Source organism: Esox lucius, chromosome 5, assembly GCF_011004845.1.
Source record: "Esox lucius isolate fEsoLuc1 chromosome 5, fEsoLuc1.pri, whole genome shotgun sequence".
Classification (NCBI taxonomy): Eukaryota; Metazoa; Chordata; class Actinopteri; order Esociformes; family Esocidae; genus Esox; species Esox lucius.
The window spans coordinates 2,585,119-2,604,281 of NC_047573.1; the positions used below are offsets into that span (position 1 = coordinate 2,585,119).

The 19,163-nt window shown below is 39.5% G+C and overlaps 1 protein-coding gene across 1 annotated transcript; it reads right to left on the reverse strand.

The window, feature by feature from the left end:
- Positions 1-12,448: 12,448 nt before the first annotated feature.
- LOC105029865 (oocyte zinc finger protein XlCOF6-like) lies at positions 12,449-18,959 on the reverse strand. Its single transcript, XM_010903424.3, has 2 exons — positions 18,603-18,959; positions 12,449-13,946 (listed from the first exon to the last, which is right to left on the reverse strand). Exons 1-2 carry the CDS (start codon positions 18,766-18,768, stop codon positions 12,526-12,528), a joined length of 1,587 nt encoding a protein of 528 aa, XP_010901726.2. The 5' UTR covers positions 18,769-18,959; the 3' UTR covers positions 12,449-12,525.
- Positions 18,960-19,163: the final 204 nt, after the last annotated feature.

Consider the following 19,163-nt stretch of genomic DNA (forward strand, 5'->3'; position numbering starts at 1 on the left):
TTCTCCCATTCCTCCTCTGGATCATCCAGATGGTCATTGGCAAACTTCAGACGGGCCTGGACATGCGCAGGCTTGAGCAGGGGGACCTTGCGTGCACTGCAGGATTTGAATCCATGACGGTGTAGTTTGTTACTAATGGTTTTCTTTGAGACTGTGGTCCCAACTCTCTTCAGGTCATTGACCAGTTCCTGCCGTGTAGTTCTGGGCTGATCCCTCACCTTCCTCATGATCATTGATGCCCCATGAGGTGAGATCTTGCATGGAGCCCCAGACCGAGGGAGATTGATCGTCATCTTGAACTTCTTCCATTTTCTAATAATTGCGCCAACAGTTGTTACCTTCTCACCAAGCTGCTTGCCTATTGTCCTGTAGCCCATCCCAGCCTTGTACAGGTCTACAATTTTATACCTGATGTCCTAACACAGCTCTCTGGTCTTGGCCATTGTGGAGAGGTTGGAGTCTGTTTGATTGAGTGTGTGGACAAGTGTCTTTTATACAGGTAACGAGTTCAAACAGGTGCAGCTAATACAGGTAATGAGTGGAGGGCTTCTTAAAGAAGAACTAACAGGTCTGTGAGAGCCGGAATTCTTACTGGTTGGTAGGTGATCAAATACTTATGTCATGCAATAAAATGCTAATTAATGATTTAAAAATCATACAATGTTTTATATTCCGTCTCTCACAGTTGAAGTGTATCTATGATAAAAATTACAGTCCTCTACATGCTTTGTAAGTCGGAAAACCTGCAAAATCGGCAGTGTATCAAATACTCGTTCTCCCCACTGAATATCATGAAATCAACTGATCAACGTTTTGACAAAGGCAGTGTCACAGAGCTACTTGTTTGTTATTGATATATGAATTTAAACTGGTATAATGATCACCTGACGATACTTAGTTTTGGTTCAGGGTGTAATGTCCATGTAACATAATGGATCAGAGCTAGAAGAAACATATCCTTTTACATTTTGCATATATATTTAAATATGAACAGCTTTGACATGGGCATACCAAATCTGTAATTGCACAGTCAACTTTAAGTATACAGTCTTTCAGTAGGAAATACAGACATTAAAAGTAGAAACAGGAGTTGTATAGAGGAGAGGCTTAGGAAGGCCCTGTAAGGCTAGGTCATCGTGGGTAGCTGTTGCCCCTAGGACAGGCCTGTATATATGTACATTAATAGAGAGATTTGTGATGAACAAAAACATATTCATTTACCCTGGGAATGTGCAGATTAATATTAAAAAGCTTGCAACCCCTCTTTTGGAAGAAGAAATGGCTGACTATGGAAAATAAAAACATGTTAGTTAGTGTCTGCTGGTCTGTAGAGAAATCTCTTTTTGGCATTTTTGTTCCGCTTCTCTGTAGTATACTTTTACCTTTTTTGTCACTTAGGGGGACTGGGACAGATATGTTTGACCTACATGTTAATATTTAGCATAAGTGTTCTAGTCTATCACCTGTGTATCTGAGGTGCTACTTTAAAAAGATTGAAGAATATAAGCTGGACAAATGTCTTGGAGGGAAAACAGATTGTAACCAAATCCATAATTTGTAAACATTTTTGATATCTTGATTTGATGGAAGGATGAAAAAAAATGAAAAGGTACAATCTAAGGTGATTCATGCAAAATGTGTCCATTTGTCTTTATGCTTGTACATTGTATGTACAATCATTTCATATTCTAAAACTGGTCAGAAAAATAAAGAAATTATTAGTGATTTTTAGTGTTGCTGAATTATTGTATGTAGTTAGATGTGACAAGCTAATATTTATCTAATAAATATGTATTCAGAAGATACCGGTATGGCACTGTTTTTTTATTTTTTATTCTGAATTGTAATCTGCGTCAAATCGATGCTGAGTCCTACTCTGTGGCAGTGTTTGAGTGAGAGCATAAAAACCGTGATGTATCATTGGTAAAATGTTACACACTGGCTACATTCCAAACACAAAGTAGACTTTTGGCCTAATGCCGTTCAATTACATTTAACAGAATTTTGCTAATTAGCTAGCCACCTCACAAGGAGTCCGACCAAAGTGGTTAGAGTCTGATATATTAATGTTAATTAAATTTGAAACCAACAGCGTTAGACACGTGACTACAGTTAGCATTGAATTGTGGGTGATATCAAACCTGGTAAGTGAACGAACTTGTTCACTTTTTCCCTCAAGCTAAATGAATGGCAGAGGGGGCAGCCATTGGAAACTGACCAGGGCTTGACAGTCCAACTGCACCCTGGTTCTGTCTATAGATGTTTTATACAGGACATCTAACAGAATGAAATACAATATAATCACAAAAGGAGACCCTGGAAACAAACCCTGTTCAGTTATCCTACCAGATGTTTCTGTTGCCATGCTGACTGTCAGTGTTTATCCCTTGTATTTGCTAGCCAACTCTATGGCTAACACAGACAGTAGCCAACATATTTACAGAAAAACACCAAAGTAGCCGAATTTGCATTTGTTTACAGCGGTTTTTCTAGTACAATTCAATTAACCATTTGTCTTAAATTATTGCACACCATGTTTTTTTCTTTGGTCAGCCTGTTCAGAGTTGGTGTATTGATACTTCAACATCACAGACTAGGTAACTTCATGATTAGCCTATGACAGTGTGGTTATCAAGAAATTGTAGCCAATCAGATTGTGGACATCTCAGAATTTCATGTGTACTATTTAAATAGTTGTAAGGAAACTTAAGCACGTTAAAATAGACCTCCTTGTTTCATATGTTAGTCCACTTATAATACACCATTGGAAATAGCATTTTAGTACATTTTAAGTTTAAGGAAGGAGGATGGCAGACACAGACCAGTTTTCTGAAGTTTTTAAAATTATCCATCCAAATTTCAGTCAACCTGCCTAGCTCAAAATGGATGTTGAAGAAAATGTGTCTGTTTATGGAGGTCCTCTAGAATTTATTTTGGCCCCACCAGGGTGTCAAAATGTTTTTTTAAATCCATACAGTATTACAAACTACATAAAACCATGTGGTTTTGTTTCTAAATACTGCTGGAATTTTAATCCTGAGCCAATTTATAATCAAAGGGGAGGGGGCATCTTACCCCGCAAGTAGAACAAAATGCCCCACATTTTATGAAGTAACAATAAATCTCAACTGTAGCTATTTATTTTCCTTTATAGTTTGTCACCATCAAGCATGAATAAAGGTCAGTTTTTCCAATATTTCTTTAATCTGAGTGTCGGTGGTTTTGCAGGAACATCCCTGTCATTGATGCTCACAGTATATATTTTGATCCTGGTTCAATTCCCCTTTCTGACCTTCCAGTTGTTGTCTCTCACAAATATTTATCCACTCTGTACTTTTATAGTTGTCACACAACTATATATCCCCTTTGTTATACCATGAATCTCAATATATTTAAGAGAATAATTGTATTACGTCACATGTTTATATACATGGACGTGACCTACATAAAAAAAGAAACGAGGAAAACCTAATTCAGCCGGCCCACAATAGAAAGTGATGCCCTCTCGAGATTTGAACCCGGTCACCCACGTAGATGGCTGTGTCATTAACCACTAAACCACTTTAGCATTTTAACGACTAATTGGCCATTCCTGAATGATATTGATACAGTTAAACTGACTAACGTTTCTTACTAAGTTTACTTCCAATACAAATATCGTCTATGAACTATATGGCGTTTGCCACTGGCCGTTTTAACAGCGCATTAGCCAGTAATAGGCTTTAACAGAATCTACTAACTTACTGGAATATTCATAGGAATTGAGCAATTGCTAGCAAGTGTGCCAAAGCTATTTCCTTTCATGGCATAAGAACTTATTTTTTTCTTTCATGGCATAACAACGTTCTTTTTTCTTTCATTCGTGAATGACATTGAAACAATTATCAATAAAGGTTACAAAAACTAACTTTTTTCATCAAGTGAAAAGACGAGAGAATCGTGGAATCTACCAGAAATAGTTTTAATACTGTACAACCATAAACAGTTTTATTGCGGCCCACAAATAAAATGTATAAATGTCATTGCTCTCAATAGATTCGAAGTTAGGGCTACCACGTGAGAGGCACTGTCTTTAACCACTACACCCTGCATTACGTTTCAACTGTGGGTAGACTCCATTGAGCATTGTGTTAAACTGACTGACGTTTCTTCCACCATAGTCTATGAACTTTATCGCTTTTGCCACTGGCCGTTTTAACAGCTTATCAACCAGCAATAGGCTTACTAGTATCTACTAACTTCCTAAGAATAATCATAAGAATTGAGCAATTGCTAGCGAGACTGAAAATGAACATTTACATGCCAGAAACAGTCGCAATATAATCTTAAACTGTTTTATTTCAGGCTTACTATAAGTAGACACTGAAAGTTTTAGCCAGCAAAGTTTTCGTCTATACGGAATAATTAATAATGCGAACTTCACATTTCCTGTGAGGAAATATGAACTCAGTACCTATAGTCTACGCTATTTAACAGCAGGGTCTCAGTCACTCAGTCAGTGATAATCGCTCTTCTTCGCCGGCTCCTTTTACGTGGTCTGGCAAAAATACACAGGCCTAACAACATCAAGTGAGCCATCAGCCCGCAACTATTGACTAAGATAAATGCTGTAATCACTACATAATTGGGAGGTGATAATAGCGGTGCTACGGTAGTGGTTCCAATATATAAAGCAGGGAAACATATTTCTTTTGTAAACGAGAGAAATATGTTGTTTCTAAACGCGATTTCTGTGAATAATTTCAAAACAGATTCTGTCAGAAGCCTATTCTTCTCAGAATAACATTAAAAGAATGTCATTTTATACCATTTGTGTTGGTGACCTGAACGTAAGGGTGACATTTTGGGCCAACACGCCCACAAGCGTCCCCTTCCGGAGGCAGCGGAGGCTTGTAGATGAAACACAGACCTCATTTGAAGCGATTCGAAAATCTCTTACAGGGAAACGTTAATGGTAAAACGCGAAACAAACTGGTTTCACATTTTGCCACTAGGTTTCAATTGGGATTATGATGAGTTGACTATTGCAGCAGCTGCATTCAAAACGTGGGACAGTTGTTTGTGACGTAACAACAAAGGTTTCATTCAGTAACACGTGATATTTCGACACCCGGCGTAACGTGACCAGAAGTAATAGTGATTTTATGTCATTGTGCCGTTTTGGCGGGTATCGCCATTTTTATTAATCTACAAATAAAATGGTGCAAACGAACAAATACGCTTTTTGGTGCGTAGCAAAACAGTTATATCTTACCGAATGTATCTGAGTTGCTTATGTTGGAGGAGCAATAGGTGGAAACAAGCCGAGTTTGAACAAGTTGCAGTTGCCCTGGCAAGAGGACGCGAAACCGCCCAAAGTAAGTAGCGTAGCTAGTTAAGTTAGCAACTCGTTGGCTAGCTAACATGACCTATATAATAACTGGGGATAAAGTCGTTTGTTTACTATTAATTGCTTTGAGAAACAACATAACTATGCATAAGCCATTTTGAATGCTAGTTAAACTTCCTTTACTAGCCACAGAAACCACATTGTTTAAATGATATTAGCTTTTTTTTTTTTACCGCTATCGACGCTAGTTTTCGATCTACAGATTTTCGTTTCTGTACTAGAAACTGTCACCCTGTATTATCGGCCCCTTCTAGCGGTTGGAGGACTAAATCCTGTAAAACTCAAAATGTAAATGCCCCGGAAAACAAAAATGTAACATTTATGCTAACCCCGGTACTTGTAGTTTAAAACATGTTTGTAATAGTAAGCCGTAAATCCGGACAGCGGTGGCCAAGTATTTTTATTGGTACGTCGCTTATTAAACTGGCATAAATCAATGTTTTTCCAAAATAATTTCATCAGTGCTATTCGATGACAAGCTAGTTAACATTTGTGTGCCACCAGTAATCACAAGACATTGATGAGGATAAAATGAATACACTATAAAATTACATTTAAATCTGCTGTTGAGAACTGCTGTTGAGTATGCCCGTAATTGATTGATAGTTCGACTACAACCATATACTCGGTTCAGTCGCTCTGACCAACAATAACTGCTTCATCTCATAATGATTACTTTTGCTTTGTGATCTAGTTAGCAACCTACACAACGCATCCATGTACTATAGGTCAAACAAAACGTAACTTACACTGAATCATTGAATACCGTTAAATCAAATTGTCTTTGTTTCTATGCATCCTTGTTCCATTTTATGTATTGGCGTCAACGTTCATGTCTGCTAACAATAACAGTTCTGCCTGATTATGATCATTAGGCCTCAATAAGAATTGGATCACATTCACCTTGCTGTCCGAATCAGCTGTTGTATTTATTCCTGTAGACAATCGTTTAGGCTGTCTGAACTCTGAATAGTTAGGGTTGTGACTCTTGTGATTTACCTTGGTGGTTGTTGACCACCAACCACACGCACTTCTACTGTCATGTATACAGAAATGTATTTACGAATAACTCAATCTGTTATAATGACAGGGTAACATGACAGAACAAACTGATTTTGTCTGTACTATGCATGTATTTACTTATCAAGGTAATGATTTTATGGAAATAAATCACTTATTCTATTATGTCAGTGTTGATTTTCATGAAAGCAATAAGGTATTGTGTGCCTGTGCTGTGTCATTAATACATGCATGGTTGATATGGGCTCCTGTCGGGCAGCCCAATTTGCACCATTCACCTTTGACTATTTTGACTATACATCCTTGGGTCTTTTCCTTAATGCTCAAAACACAATTAATTAATGCACTAAACAGTTTACACTAATGATGGCCATAAGAGGCTTTATTACCGTTCTACTAGCAGCAGGATATTATGCTCATGATTTCCTTTTTAAAAATAAAAGCCATAATTGAAATATATAAGGCAATATACAGTAGTTAGCAATCTAGTCTGTACATTTTGTTTAATTTCTGTTCCAATATTGTTTGTTCTTTTTTACAGACTTTATTGCGGTATACATTTCAATGATTGCTTTTATTGTGATAAAGAAAATCTGAGTGCTGCCAGCATTATATCCTTCTGCTAAAATAATGCTAATGAAGCCCTGTTACTTTACTGTACAGATGCATGGATAAGTCATTTCCTTTGTTGTTTGTCTGTGGAGGAAGGTGAAGGGGTTGGAGGTGTTTAACGGTGTCCAGCCTCAGTTCTGGGCTTGTATGAGGATTTCAGGTACACCATGTGATCCCCTTCCGGTCATGTTTTTGGGGAATTCAATTGAGCTATTGGGCAGGACATTTCCTAAATGCAGTTTAAATCCTATAGTGTCAAGGCATTCTGTTGAATATAAATGCCTTGTTTATGATCACCTGTGTATGGCCCAGTACAGCATTTTCTTGTATTCTACTGCTGGCAGAAATTAGATTTTTCACAAGAAGCAGATCAACAGCCTCAAGCTGTTTTTTGTATTCCCATAAGTTGTTACTCAATCAGTTATGTCTTAAAAGTAACACCATAGCAATGTATATTGAATAAAGATTTAAAAACAATGTGTTGTGCAAAATTAATGACAAATAATGGATGCCTTGATTGTGCAATTAATCATTTGGATGAAAAGTTTGAGTTTTTTTTGTCAATGTTACTGGGATTGCCACAACATTTGTTGGAGGCTGCATGTAAGTAATACCTGGATAGCGTTTACTTGACCAAGTTTGCCAGTCTGTAACACATTCGATAAAAATAAAGTGAGTACATTGAACCCAGTAGTGTATCAGGGATTGATGTTTGGTGGGAGCACCTGGTCATTTGTTTTACCATTAAATAAGGAACTTGAAGATATGAATTCGCATCTGGGTCTACTTCAATTTTCAAAGTAAATTTCCACCTCAATCAGGTAATAGACATGCATGTATATAGTTGTCTGTGACTATTCCAGAACTGTATTGTAATTAAATTGGTAAAAGAGGGCCTTCATGAGCTGATAAAATTAGAAAGGAAAAAGTGCATTAGGTACTACAAAACCTTTCTGTGAAAGGTTCCTCTGACATTTTTCCTAACACTGATCTCCCTCGCTGTGACATTTTGGGACACATCATAAAAACGTACAACCACAAGAATTCCAGGGTTACATAAAAAAAAGGCAGTTAAATATCTGGGAATGTTTGTCCAGAAGAATGGTAAGTGTTAAAGCCAATATTGAGTGCATCTTTTGTGAAAGGTTATGTTCAACAGCTTGCTTGAAAGAGAGGTTTTCACTTGCTCTTAGGGGTTTCGGGCTGGGTGTTTTGTGAAAGCTCTTTGTGACAGCTGCTAAACTATAAAGGGCTTCATAAATACATTTCATTGATGTAACCGTATTTGGGAGAATTCAACTGACAAACTGTGATTGTTTTTCCAGCTTTATCTTTAGGTATGTTCCTTAAGGTAATTAAAACTGTCAACCAAACTCTCTTAAATTACATTCATCAATGGAGGAAGGGTCCTTTTAAAGATATGAAGAGGGGGGTTTGAATGGTATTGATTTAAATGCAATCTACTGAATGCTAATAAGTTAACTTTTATAGTGCTTTTAATTGTAGAAAATAATCACAAAGCACTTAAAAAGGCAAAATAAAGTAAACCGACTGTGATAGTGTATCGGCGAATGACAGATATTTTGCATGTTGGACCTGGCCATTGCTTGTTTGAAGAGAAATGATCTTGCTGAGTAAATCTTAAATTTAAATATGGTGCAGATAGATCATGTACAATCTTTCCTAATGCAGAGATTATGCACAATCCCCCTGCTATGGAGATCAGTACAGACCTTCTTCAATACAGAGAGCTAGAGATTTCCTTTTCAGAGATCAGTACAGACCTTCTGCAATACAGAGGGCTAGATATGTTGATTTTGGAGGTCAGTACAGACCTGTTTAACAGAGAGCTAGAGATGTCCCTTTTTGGAGGTCAATACAGACATGCAGTACACACCTGCAATACAGAGAGCTAGAGATTTCCTTTTTGGAGGTCAGTACAGACCTGTTTAAAAGAGAGCTGGAGATGTTGATTTTGTAGCTCAGTACAGACCTTCTGCAATAAAGAAAGGTGGAGATGTTGATTTTGTAGCTCAGTACAGACCTTCTGCAGTACAGAGATCTAGAGAGTTCCTTTTTGGAGGTCAGTACAGACCAGCAATATAGAGAGCTGGACATGTTCTTTTTGGAGGTCAGTAAAGACCTGTTTAAAAGGGAGCTAGAGATGTTCCTTTTGGAGGTCAGTACAGACCTTCTGCAATACAGAGATCTAGAGAGTTCCTTTTCTGATGTCAGTACAGACCTTCTGTTTAACAGTCAGTACAGACCTTCTGCAATACAGAGAGCTGGAGATGTTGATTTTGGAAGTCAGTACAGATGTCCAATACAGAGAGCTTGAGATGTAGATTTTAAAGATCACTACAAACCTTAAACATTACAGCGTATTCGCTATTTAATTTAATCCACTGCTAATTGACGGAAGGATTTTGATTGCTGCCACCAGCAGTAGAGATGTAGATTTTTCGAGATCAGTACAGACCTGTTTAAAAGAGAGCTAGAGATGTTCTTTTCGGAGGTCAATACAGACATTCTGCTTTTCAAAGACCTAAAGATGACATTCTCTCATGATACAGAAAGAACACACAGTGCCACTTTTACGGAGGTCATTACAGACCTTCAACAATTAAGAAAGCTAGAGATGTTCTTTCTGGAGGTCAGTACAGACCTTATGCAATACAGAGAGCTAGAGACGTTCTTTTTGGAGATCAGTACAGACCCTCTACTTTTCAAAGACGTAGAGATGCCCTTTTTGGAGGACAGTACAGACCTTCTGTTTAAAAGAAAGCTAGAGATGTCCTTTTTGAAGGTCAGTACAGACGTCCAGTACAGAGAGCTTGAGATGTATATTTTATAGGTCAGTACAGTCCTTAAACATTGCAGCGGATTCGCTATTTCCTTTCTTGGGGTCAGTATAGACCTTATAGTATCTTGCGATTATGTGCGTCAAATTTAATCCACTGCTAATTGACAGAAGAATATTTATTGCTGCCACTGGCAGTTGCTTGTTTGAAGAGATATGATCCTGGTGAGTAAATGATGGTGAGTTCTTGTGAAAATATTTGTATTCCATTTTTGTTGCAGATAGATCATGGACATTCTCATAATGCAGAGAAAACACACACAGTACCACTTTTATGGAGGTCAGTACAGACCTTCAACAATTAAGAGAGCTAGAGATGTTCTTTCTGGAGTTCAGTACAAATCTTCTGCAATACAGAGAGCTAGATATTTCCATGTTGGAGGTCAGTACAGACCATCTGCAATACAGAGAGCTGAAATTTTGATTTTGGAGGTCAGTACAGACCCTCTGCTTTTCAAAGGCCTTGAGCTGCCCTTTTTGGAAGTCAGTACAGCCCTACTGCAATACAGAGCGCTGGACATGTTCTTTTTAGAAGTTCAGTACAGACCTTCTGCAATACAGAGTGCTAGATATGTCTATTTTAATGTATTTTCTTCTAACAATACTCTGAGTGTTTGGGAATTGAGGAGACAAATTGCTGTATTTTTGAAAGTGAAATGTATTCCCATTCTTGCTTGATATAGGATTGTAGCTGCTCAACAGTTCGGGATCTCCTTTGTTGTACTTTTTGTTTCATAATGCCAAATGTTTTCAATTGGTGACAGGTCTGGACTGCAGGCAGGCCAGTTTAGCACCCAGATTATTTTACTACGGAGCCATGCTGTTGTGATGTTTGTAACCCCTTCTAGACGGCAAAACTGTATTCATACTACTATCCCTAAACATAATACTATAGACTTCAACCACAAACACAGATTTACCATATAGTTAACCAATATTTTAATGGCGCACTCAAATTATTTGTTTATGCAACCAGGTTATTGTAAGGTTTTTATTTTTCCCCCTCAAGTGTTTCAGTTTGTTTTTCAATTGAATTGTTCACATTATAGGTCACAGGGGTGTGTAGACTTTTTATAACCACTGGATGTAAGTTAGCCTACAACATTTTTGATTGATCATAAATCGGATATAACATCTAGCCTTATAATATAGCCAGTCTTTTCTAGTGATCTGAATGTTCATTTATTAAAAATGAAAAACAATAAGTAAACAATTAAACAATGAGTAGGCTAGTATTACTTATGCATTTAACCAGTCAGCAATGTTTTGCCAAGCTATCTCACTCTCCTGGTCATTTGCGGCAGTATTTGCGGCAGTATTACATTACCAAGGGTTTGTAGGAGACTTGGTGGGGCCAGACGCGCCTCTGTTGAATACACTTCCTCAACAGACATTTCTCATTACACTACAGTGATACCAGGAGACAGGCCATTACACAAGGAGAGCTGGACAGGGCCATAGAAGTGCATCATCTGCTCTTTTGTTCGAGGAGGAACAGGAGGAGTACTGCTGGGGCCCTACAAAATGACCTCCAGCAGCGTACTGGTGTGCATGATTCTGTCCAAACTCTCATGTTTCTGAGTCAAACACTCATTTAGAAACAAATTAAATTATTGTAATTTAGACATTCATTCGATTGATGGTTGTGTCGCCTGTTCATTTCAGCCGATAGGTCTGTTTTTCACAACACAAAAACTATAAAAAAATAAATAAATAAAGCCTACATTCTAAACATTCTAATCACAAATTTTAAGCAATGTACTTCCGGATCACACATTTTTGGCTACAGAGAAGTCCCGATATATATACATTGAAAATGAACAGTTCGGTCTAAAAGGATGGAAAATGTGCATATATATCGATATATTTTTCATACAAATAATTTGTAAGAAATTGAGATATTATGGGATATATTTATGTATAAATATTGTTTAAAACAATGTTTTGTGGGTATGTTCAACCATGTCCTTCCAAAAAATTGTGTGTGAGGTTTGAATACATCTGCGAGCAAAATGAGGTTTTGTTTTTAACAACTATTTATCAAAATAAAAACTGAATAACATCTTCAAAGGACCACTTGTACATCAACAATTATTTGCAGAAATGATGATATTTACACAGTTAATTACAATACAAATCTGTATTATTGTCCATTCTTGGATTATATTCTACAACCTTTCAGTACAAATATTTGAAATATAATTTAATGTAATATATTCATTGACTCTCTGGACTGATACCAGGGATGCAGAACTTGGGAGGCCGAGGCTGTGTAATAAATAGCATCCTATTCCCTACAGAGTTCACTTTTGACACATTTGACCTATGGGCTTTAATGCACAAGTTTTTGACAAGAGACCTAAAGTATATGGGTGAAGAACTGTATGTCAACAGTATTGAGGAATGACCTACACCAGTTTTCTGCACGTTAAGACGCCTAATGAAGGGGAACACAGTGCCACATTTAAAAAATGTGTTGATGTGCCTCCCTAACCAAATGCAGAAAATATACTGGACAATACTGCTAGAACGTTCTGCCATCATACAAAATTCCAGAAGTACAGTCATTGTAATAACATACATTTTATTGGAAAGTGTTTAAAATCACCTTCTGCCTGAAGCTTTTCCAGGTAACATATCTAAATTATTTTTCTCCTGTGTGAATAAATTCATGCTGCTTTAGGGACCGGCTGCAACCGAATGTTTTCCCACAATCTCCACAGCTAAATGATTTATTTTCTGTGTGAGTCCGTTCATGCCGCTTTAGGGTCCGGGGGCGATTGAATGTTTTCCCACAACCTCCACAGCTAAAAGGTTTCTTTACTTTGTGAATCAGTTCATGCCGCCTTAGGGTCTGCTTGCGATTGAAGCTTTTTCCACATTCACCACAGCAAAATGGTTTCTCTCCTGTGTGAATCAGCTTGTGCCTTCTTAGGTCCCTCTTCTGGCCAAAACATTTACTACAATCACTACAGCTGAAAGGTTTCTCTCCTGTGTGGATCCGTTCATGGCACTTTAGGATATGCCTGAAATGAAATGTTTTTTCACAGTAACCACAGCAAAATGGTTTCTCTTTAGTGTGAGTCAATTTATGCCGCTTAAGGGTCTGCATCACACTGAAGGTTTTCTCACAGTCACTACAGCTAAATGATTTCTCTCCTGTGTGAGTCAGTTTGTGCATTTCTAGGTTCCCCTTCTCACCAAAGCTTTTCCCACAGTCACAACAGTTAAAAGGTTTCTCTCTTGTATGAGTCAGTTTGTGCATTTCTAGGTTCCCCTTTTCAGTGAATCTTTTCTCACAGTCACCACAGCTATATGGTTTCTCTCCAGTGTGAGTCCTCATGTGTCTGGACAGAACTCCATTGAATTTAAAGGTCTTGCCACAAACAGGGCAGGTGCAGGATTTCTCCACATGACAGAGTTGAACATGGGCCCTCAGTTTACAGGTGGAGTCGTAGCATTTCTTGCAGTAGCTACATTCACTGGGTCTTTTGGAGAAAGTCACATGATTCTTTAGGTTAGCTTTCAGTTTAAATGTTTCACCACAGTCACGGCAGTGGTGAGTAGTTTTAGATGAGGTTCTGGGTTTGGAACAACGTTTATGCACTGGTGGGCTGCGATCCACTGGTGGGCTGTTGTAAAATTCAACTGTATCGCTGCTTACAGCTGAGTTGTGGTTGGAGTCATTGGTTTGACTTGGAGAACCATAGGCAATACTGAGACCCGTTAGGTGGGTGACAGTGTCAAAATGTGGGATGTCTGCTGGTTTAGAGTCACTCTCTCTGTTCTCCACAATCTGGGTTTGGGAACGAATCAAGGACCCAAGTGGGTCCTCCTGATCACATTCACTTTTCACACAGGTAGAGGTGAATATGGTGTCTTTGGTGTGAAAGACCTCGTGATGCTGCTCTTCCTCCTGACTGGTGCGGAGTTCCTCCTGTTCCTCTTTAATCTGTGTGGGCTCTGGGTTCTCCTGCCCCGGACTGGGGTTCCACTCCTGCTCACAGGGCTGCTGCTCAGGGGGAACCTCCTCTTCAGAGACACTGAGTGAGAACTGCAGGGAGTCTGGAGAAAAGGAGATGATGAGCAGAGTTGACCTATACAGCAAACAAACATGCTTGAGTGCTAAATGCCAATTCAATATGCTTTCTGTGACACAAACAACATTTTAATCACAGGTGTCAATTACTTCAACAATTTACTTAACCTAGCACACTACATATTCACAGGTAATAGCTTAATTTTGTAAATCAACCTCAGGAAACAACAAGAAACACTTGTTGGAGTTGAGGCAGTGTTAGATGTAGGACCCAACCCCAGTCCTGCCCCGCCCAGAGTGAATATGGACCCAGTGATCAGATGTAATCTGGGACACCTGTGGGTATAATGGGCTTGGGTGGTGTTAGGAGGACTCTGGTTGAGATGACGACTGAAAAGCTAAAGTGAAGTAAATGCTTATTCCAATGGCATATCCCTGCTGGGCATATTAGTGATAATGAATCCCTATCCATGACAGTGGTTTCATTCAAATGTCCTGCACTTGAATCAGATTAAGGATCTATAGGTGCCTCTCAAATATTGAATAGATCAAATATCCAGTATCTCAAAATATTAGAATAGAATTTAGAATACAGAAATGTGGACCTGAGGGCAGCAAACCAGTGGGCAGCAAACCAGTTACCAGTTGTTTTGGCACTGTGGACAGGTGCCAAGTCCTGCAGGATAAGGAAATCAGCATCTCCATAAAGCTTGTCAGCAGATGGAAGCATGAAGTGCTCTAAAACTTCCTGGTAAACGGCTGCATTGACTCTGGACATGATAGAACACAGTGGACCAACACCAGCAGATGACATGGCAACCCAAATCATCACTGACTATGGAAACTTCATACTGGACTTCAAACACCCTGGATTCTGTGCCTCTCCACTCTTCCTGCAGACTCTGGGACCTTGATTTCCAAATGAAATGCAACATTTACTTTCATCTGAAGAGAGGACTTTGGACACTTCTGACATTCTCTGGTTCAGGAGTGGCTTGACACTAGGACACTTGTAGCCCATTTCCTGGACATGTCTGTGCATGGCGGCTCTTGATGCACTGACTCCAGCCTCAATCCACTCCTTGTGAAGCACCCCCAAGTTCTTGAATCGGCTTTGCTTGTCAGTCCTTTCAAGGCTGTGGTCATCCTTTTGCTTGTGCACCTTTACCTACCACACTTTTGCCTTCCAGTCAACTTTCCATGAATATCAATCAATCAATCAAATGTATTTATAAAGCCCTTTTTACAACAGCAGTTGTCACAAAGTGCTTTTCAGAGACACCCGGCCTTAAACCCCAAGGAGCAAACATCAGTAGTGTTGAATTTCAGTGACTAGGAAAAACTCCCTAAGAAGGCTGAATTTTAAGATGAAACCTAGAGAGGACCCAGGCTCAGAGGGGTGACCAGTCCTCTTCTGGCTGTGCCGGGTGAGATATTAAGAGTCCAATTGGAATAATTAATACATTTATCTGGGCTAAATCCAGAGTCTATTTAAAATTAGACTAGGTCAGAAGTATGACCATATGGACAAGGACAGCAACGGGCCCCCCAAACCAGGTACTCTGCAGGTGTGGACCAGGACCTCATGTCCTCCTAAAATGTGAATATGCTTTGATACAGCACTCTCAACAGCTAGCCCTTTCAGCAATGACCTTCTGTGGCTTATCCTCCTCGTGGGTGTCAATGAGTGTCTTCTGGACAAGTCAGCAGTCTTCCCCCTGATTGTGGTTGTGTGTACTGAAGGCTCAGGGAGTTAAATAGCTGATTAGAGCTCTTCTCAGGTTGACATTTCTGCATTGTACATTTTTTATTCTCATATTTTGAGGTACTGGATTTTTTATTTCCATGAGCTGTAAGTCATAATCTTCAAGATTGAAACAAAAATGGCTTGAAATGTTTCGCTTTGATTAATGCATCTAGAATGTATGAAGGTGTCACTATTTGATTTGAATTACAAGGGGGGGGGTGTTCCATGATATTACATTTTTTTGAGATGCACACGTAATTGAAGTTGTTCTGTTGTTCTGTCTTTTGAGCAGGGCAAGGAGCAGACAGCAAGAGTAGAAATGTATTGAGATACATTAATTTGTTAAAATGACAGACAGCCTTGCAGATTCTACTTACAATTGATAGCCATATTCCATACCTTAGACGTGTTCTTCAGAGAACCAATACTGCCGGAATATACAATGCCCAAAAAAAATGAAGGGAACACTCAAATCATACAATGGAAAACAATATCAACCGATTTAGGGCTGGATTCAAACTCTAAGTAAACAATTGAAATCACAGGCTTTTCCAACTTGCGTGAATTTCATCAGGGCAACTTATAATGTGACTCAGTAGTGTGTATGGCCCCCACGTGCTTGTCTGGACTCCTGACAACATCTGGGCATGCTCCTCATGAGACGACGGATGGTGTCCTGGGGGATCTCCCAGACATGGGAGGGCATCAGTGAGCTCCTGGAGAGTCTGTGGCACTACTTGGTGGCATCAGATGCACCGATACATAACATCCAATGGGTTCTCAATTGGGGGGAAAAATGCTTTGTCCGATGGCAATTCTAAATGTAGAAAGGGGCTAATTGAATATGCAACTGAAATACAGGGATAGCAGCGAGTCTGAGTGTGGTTCCCGAGATAGACACCGAACTGTAACGTCTGAAAACTTCCATTTGCAAGGCAGTGTTTGAGTAGTACAAAGGGAGTAGTGCAACAAGGTCCCTGAAAGGTGAAGGAGGGGTATGGTTAGTGATGGGTCTCAGAGTTCAGCAGGGTTACAGTAGATGAAACCTGAGCCTGCTGGTGTGGGAACGAAGAGACCTGTGCTGCCTGCCTGAGTGTAGGAGGGCAAACAGTTTCTGGGATGGATGTCAAGGGTCCTAGATGATCCTGCGCCCTGTACAGACATCACTTGCGCTGGAAGTCTACGATGGCTGGGAGTTGGGCACGAGTGATGTGCTGGGCGGTTTTCCCCACCCGTTGCAGGGCCTTACGGTCGCCCACGAAGCATCTGCCAAAAGCATACTGTGGCAAAGTTAGAATGCTCTCGATTGTGCAGAGGTAAACGTTCACAAGGATCTTGGAGGACAGGCGAGCTTTCTTCAGCCTCTTCAAAAGGTACAGGCCCTGCTGCTCCTTTTAAACCAGGGCTGATGTCTTCAGGGTACAGGAGAGGTCCTCAGAGATGTGGACACCCAGGAATTTGAAGCTGGACACGCTCCACCTCAGTGCCATCGATGAGAACCACTGTGGTGTTGTCTGCAAACTTGACTATATTTACAAATATATTCACTTAATTCCGTTTTGACAATGCTTTTTGGAAATTAGATGCATAACTTATTCACAAATTGACAGTTTCCGGTTTGAATAACACACACATTTTGGCCCAAGACTAGGAAAATTCCAAGGCATGCAACATCGCAAACATGATGCACCTGTAAAGGGGAACGCGTATTGCTGTATGTCTTTGCATCATAGGCACATGTTCATTGGAAATTACTGAACTTCCGTTGTTACGCATAGGTATGACGGATTTGGTCTGGTCAAGGCTTTAGGCAACAAAAGGTGAACATTCTAAAAGGGGGTGGTGACTTTCTATACCCAAGGCACATAGTATAAATATATTCTAAAGTACAAGTAATTAAACGTTAGTTTCGTTCGAAATTAGTCCTAGTCCAAACGTACACGGATATTTTTAAAACGAGGGGTTTTCTATGCGTTTTGGCCTTTCGTCCACATGTAAACTGCGTTTTAGGTCATTGAAAACGGACCATTTGAAAAACTTCTTTCCAGGTTGGAGATATTTACAAACTTCGTTTTGGCTTGAAACGTCAGTGTGCATGGTTTTCTCCTTTATTTACATGAGGCGATTTTGTGTAATGGAAGACGTAGCCAAAATGGTGCAGGTTTTAATCTTGCTAAACACATAAATGTACTGAGGCGTTAGAATGTGCAACGGAGGCCATTGCTACACCCAACACTGGCACCGTTGTTTAGCCTACCAGAATTGGTAATAACGTTTTTCAGACTTTTGATTGGCCAACATGGCTTTAAGGATATGGTCATATCGTCGCCTGTAGGTTTGGCATGATATTTGACAGCGTGTTTTTGCGTTCATGTGAACTGAGATATTTAAAAATTATTTAATAAACAGTGACTGTATGGATTTTTTAAAAGAACGATTGAGAAAAATCCCGTGTACGTGTGGACTAGGCCTTAGTTATCTAGAAATAAGCGCACGTGGAGATGGGGTAAAATGTTATCAAGTCTTGGAACAACGGAAAAAGGTACCCACATGTTGTACCTGCCATTTCAGGACAAACATTTGCATTTGGGATATAAACCTGATAAAGTAGCACCCCATTGGCGGAGCCAGACCAGTGTTAAATCCCAAAGAATAAGCCTAGCGCCCCCATTGGCAACCCCAAGACTTATTCAGGAACGCATCGACACACGCCAGTTGAGCCGACTGTATGGCCAACTAAAGTGTGTAGTCACACTTCACACACGTCGTTACACGCGAGAGGAAAATGTTGGATGTGCCAACATAGGAAATAAACAGTTGCCTGATTTCCTCATATTAAGGCTGTCGGTCTACACTTCAAGCTTATATTATATTATCGTGTTGTGTCACTATACAAATACATTCACTCTTGTATCTAGTTGCTGTACATACGAACCCGTTTCACATCGTTTTATGCCTGGTGTCATTCGCATCAGCCTCCGTAGCCGATCATTTTCCTCCTGGTACTCCAGTAGGGTTTTCTCAACTGCCTCGGAAATCTCCAATGCAGCGGCAGTTAAACGCTCATTTACGAACACACGAAATGATTGTAATTTAGACATAGTAAGTCGACTGAAAGGCTGGTAGCCAATTCGGTTCGGCCAGTTGGTCTGTCTTTACTGCACAGAAATGCAACTGCTAGCTGCAGTTCTAACTATAAACCACTCATTTATCAGCTTCAACATAAAAAAACACTTCCGGGTAAATTTTTTTGGGAAAGTTTCAAAATAAAAGAGATTAACGTATTAACATTGACAGCAATTAATATTTGATCATATTTGAGAGTAATTTCAATAAGAAGTGGGTAATAAAACACGTTCCAGGGTCAAAAATCTGACGATGCAAATGACTGAATATGGAATACATATTGCCTCATAGCTCAAAAAATATTGTATGTGCCACAGAGAAAGCAATGTAGGACATGTTCAGGAAAGTGTGTAGAGTAAGATAAACTTGT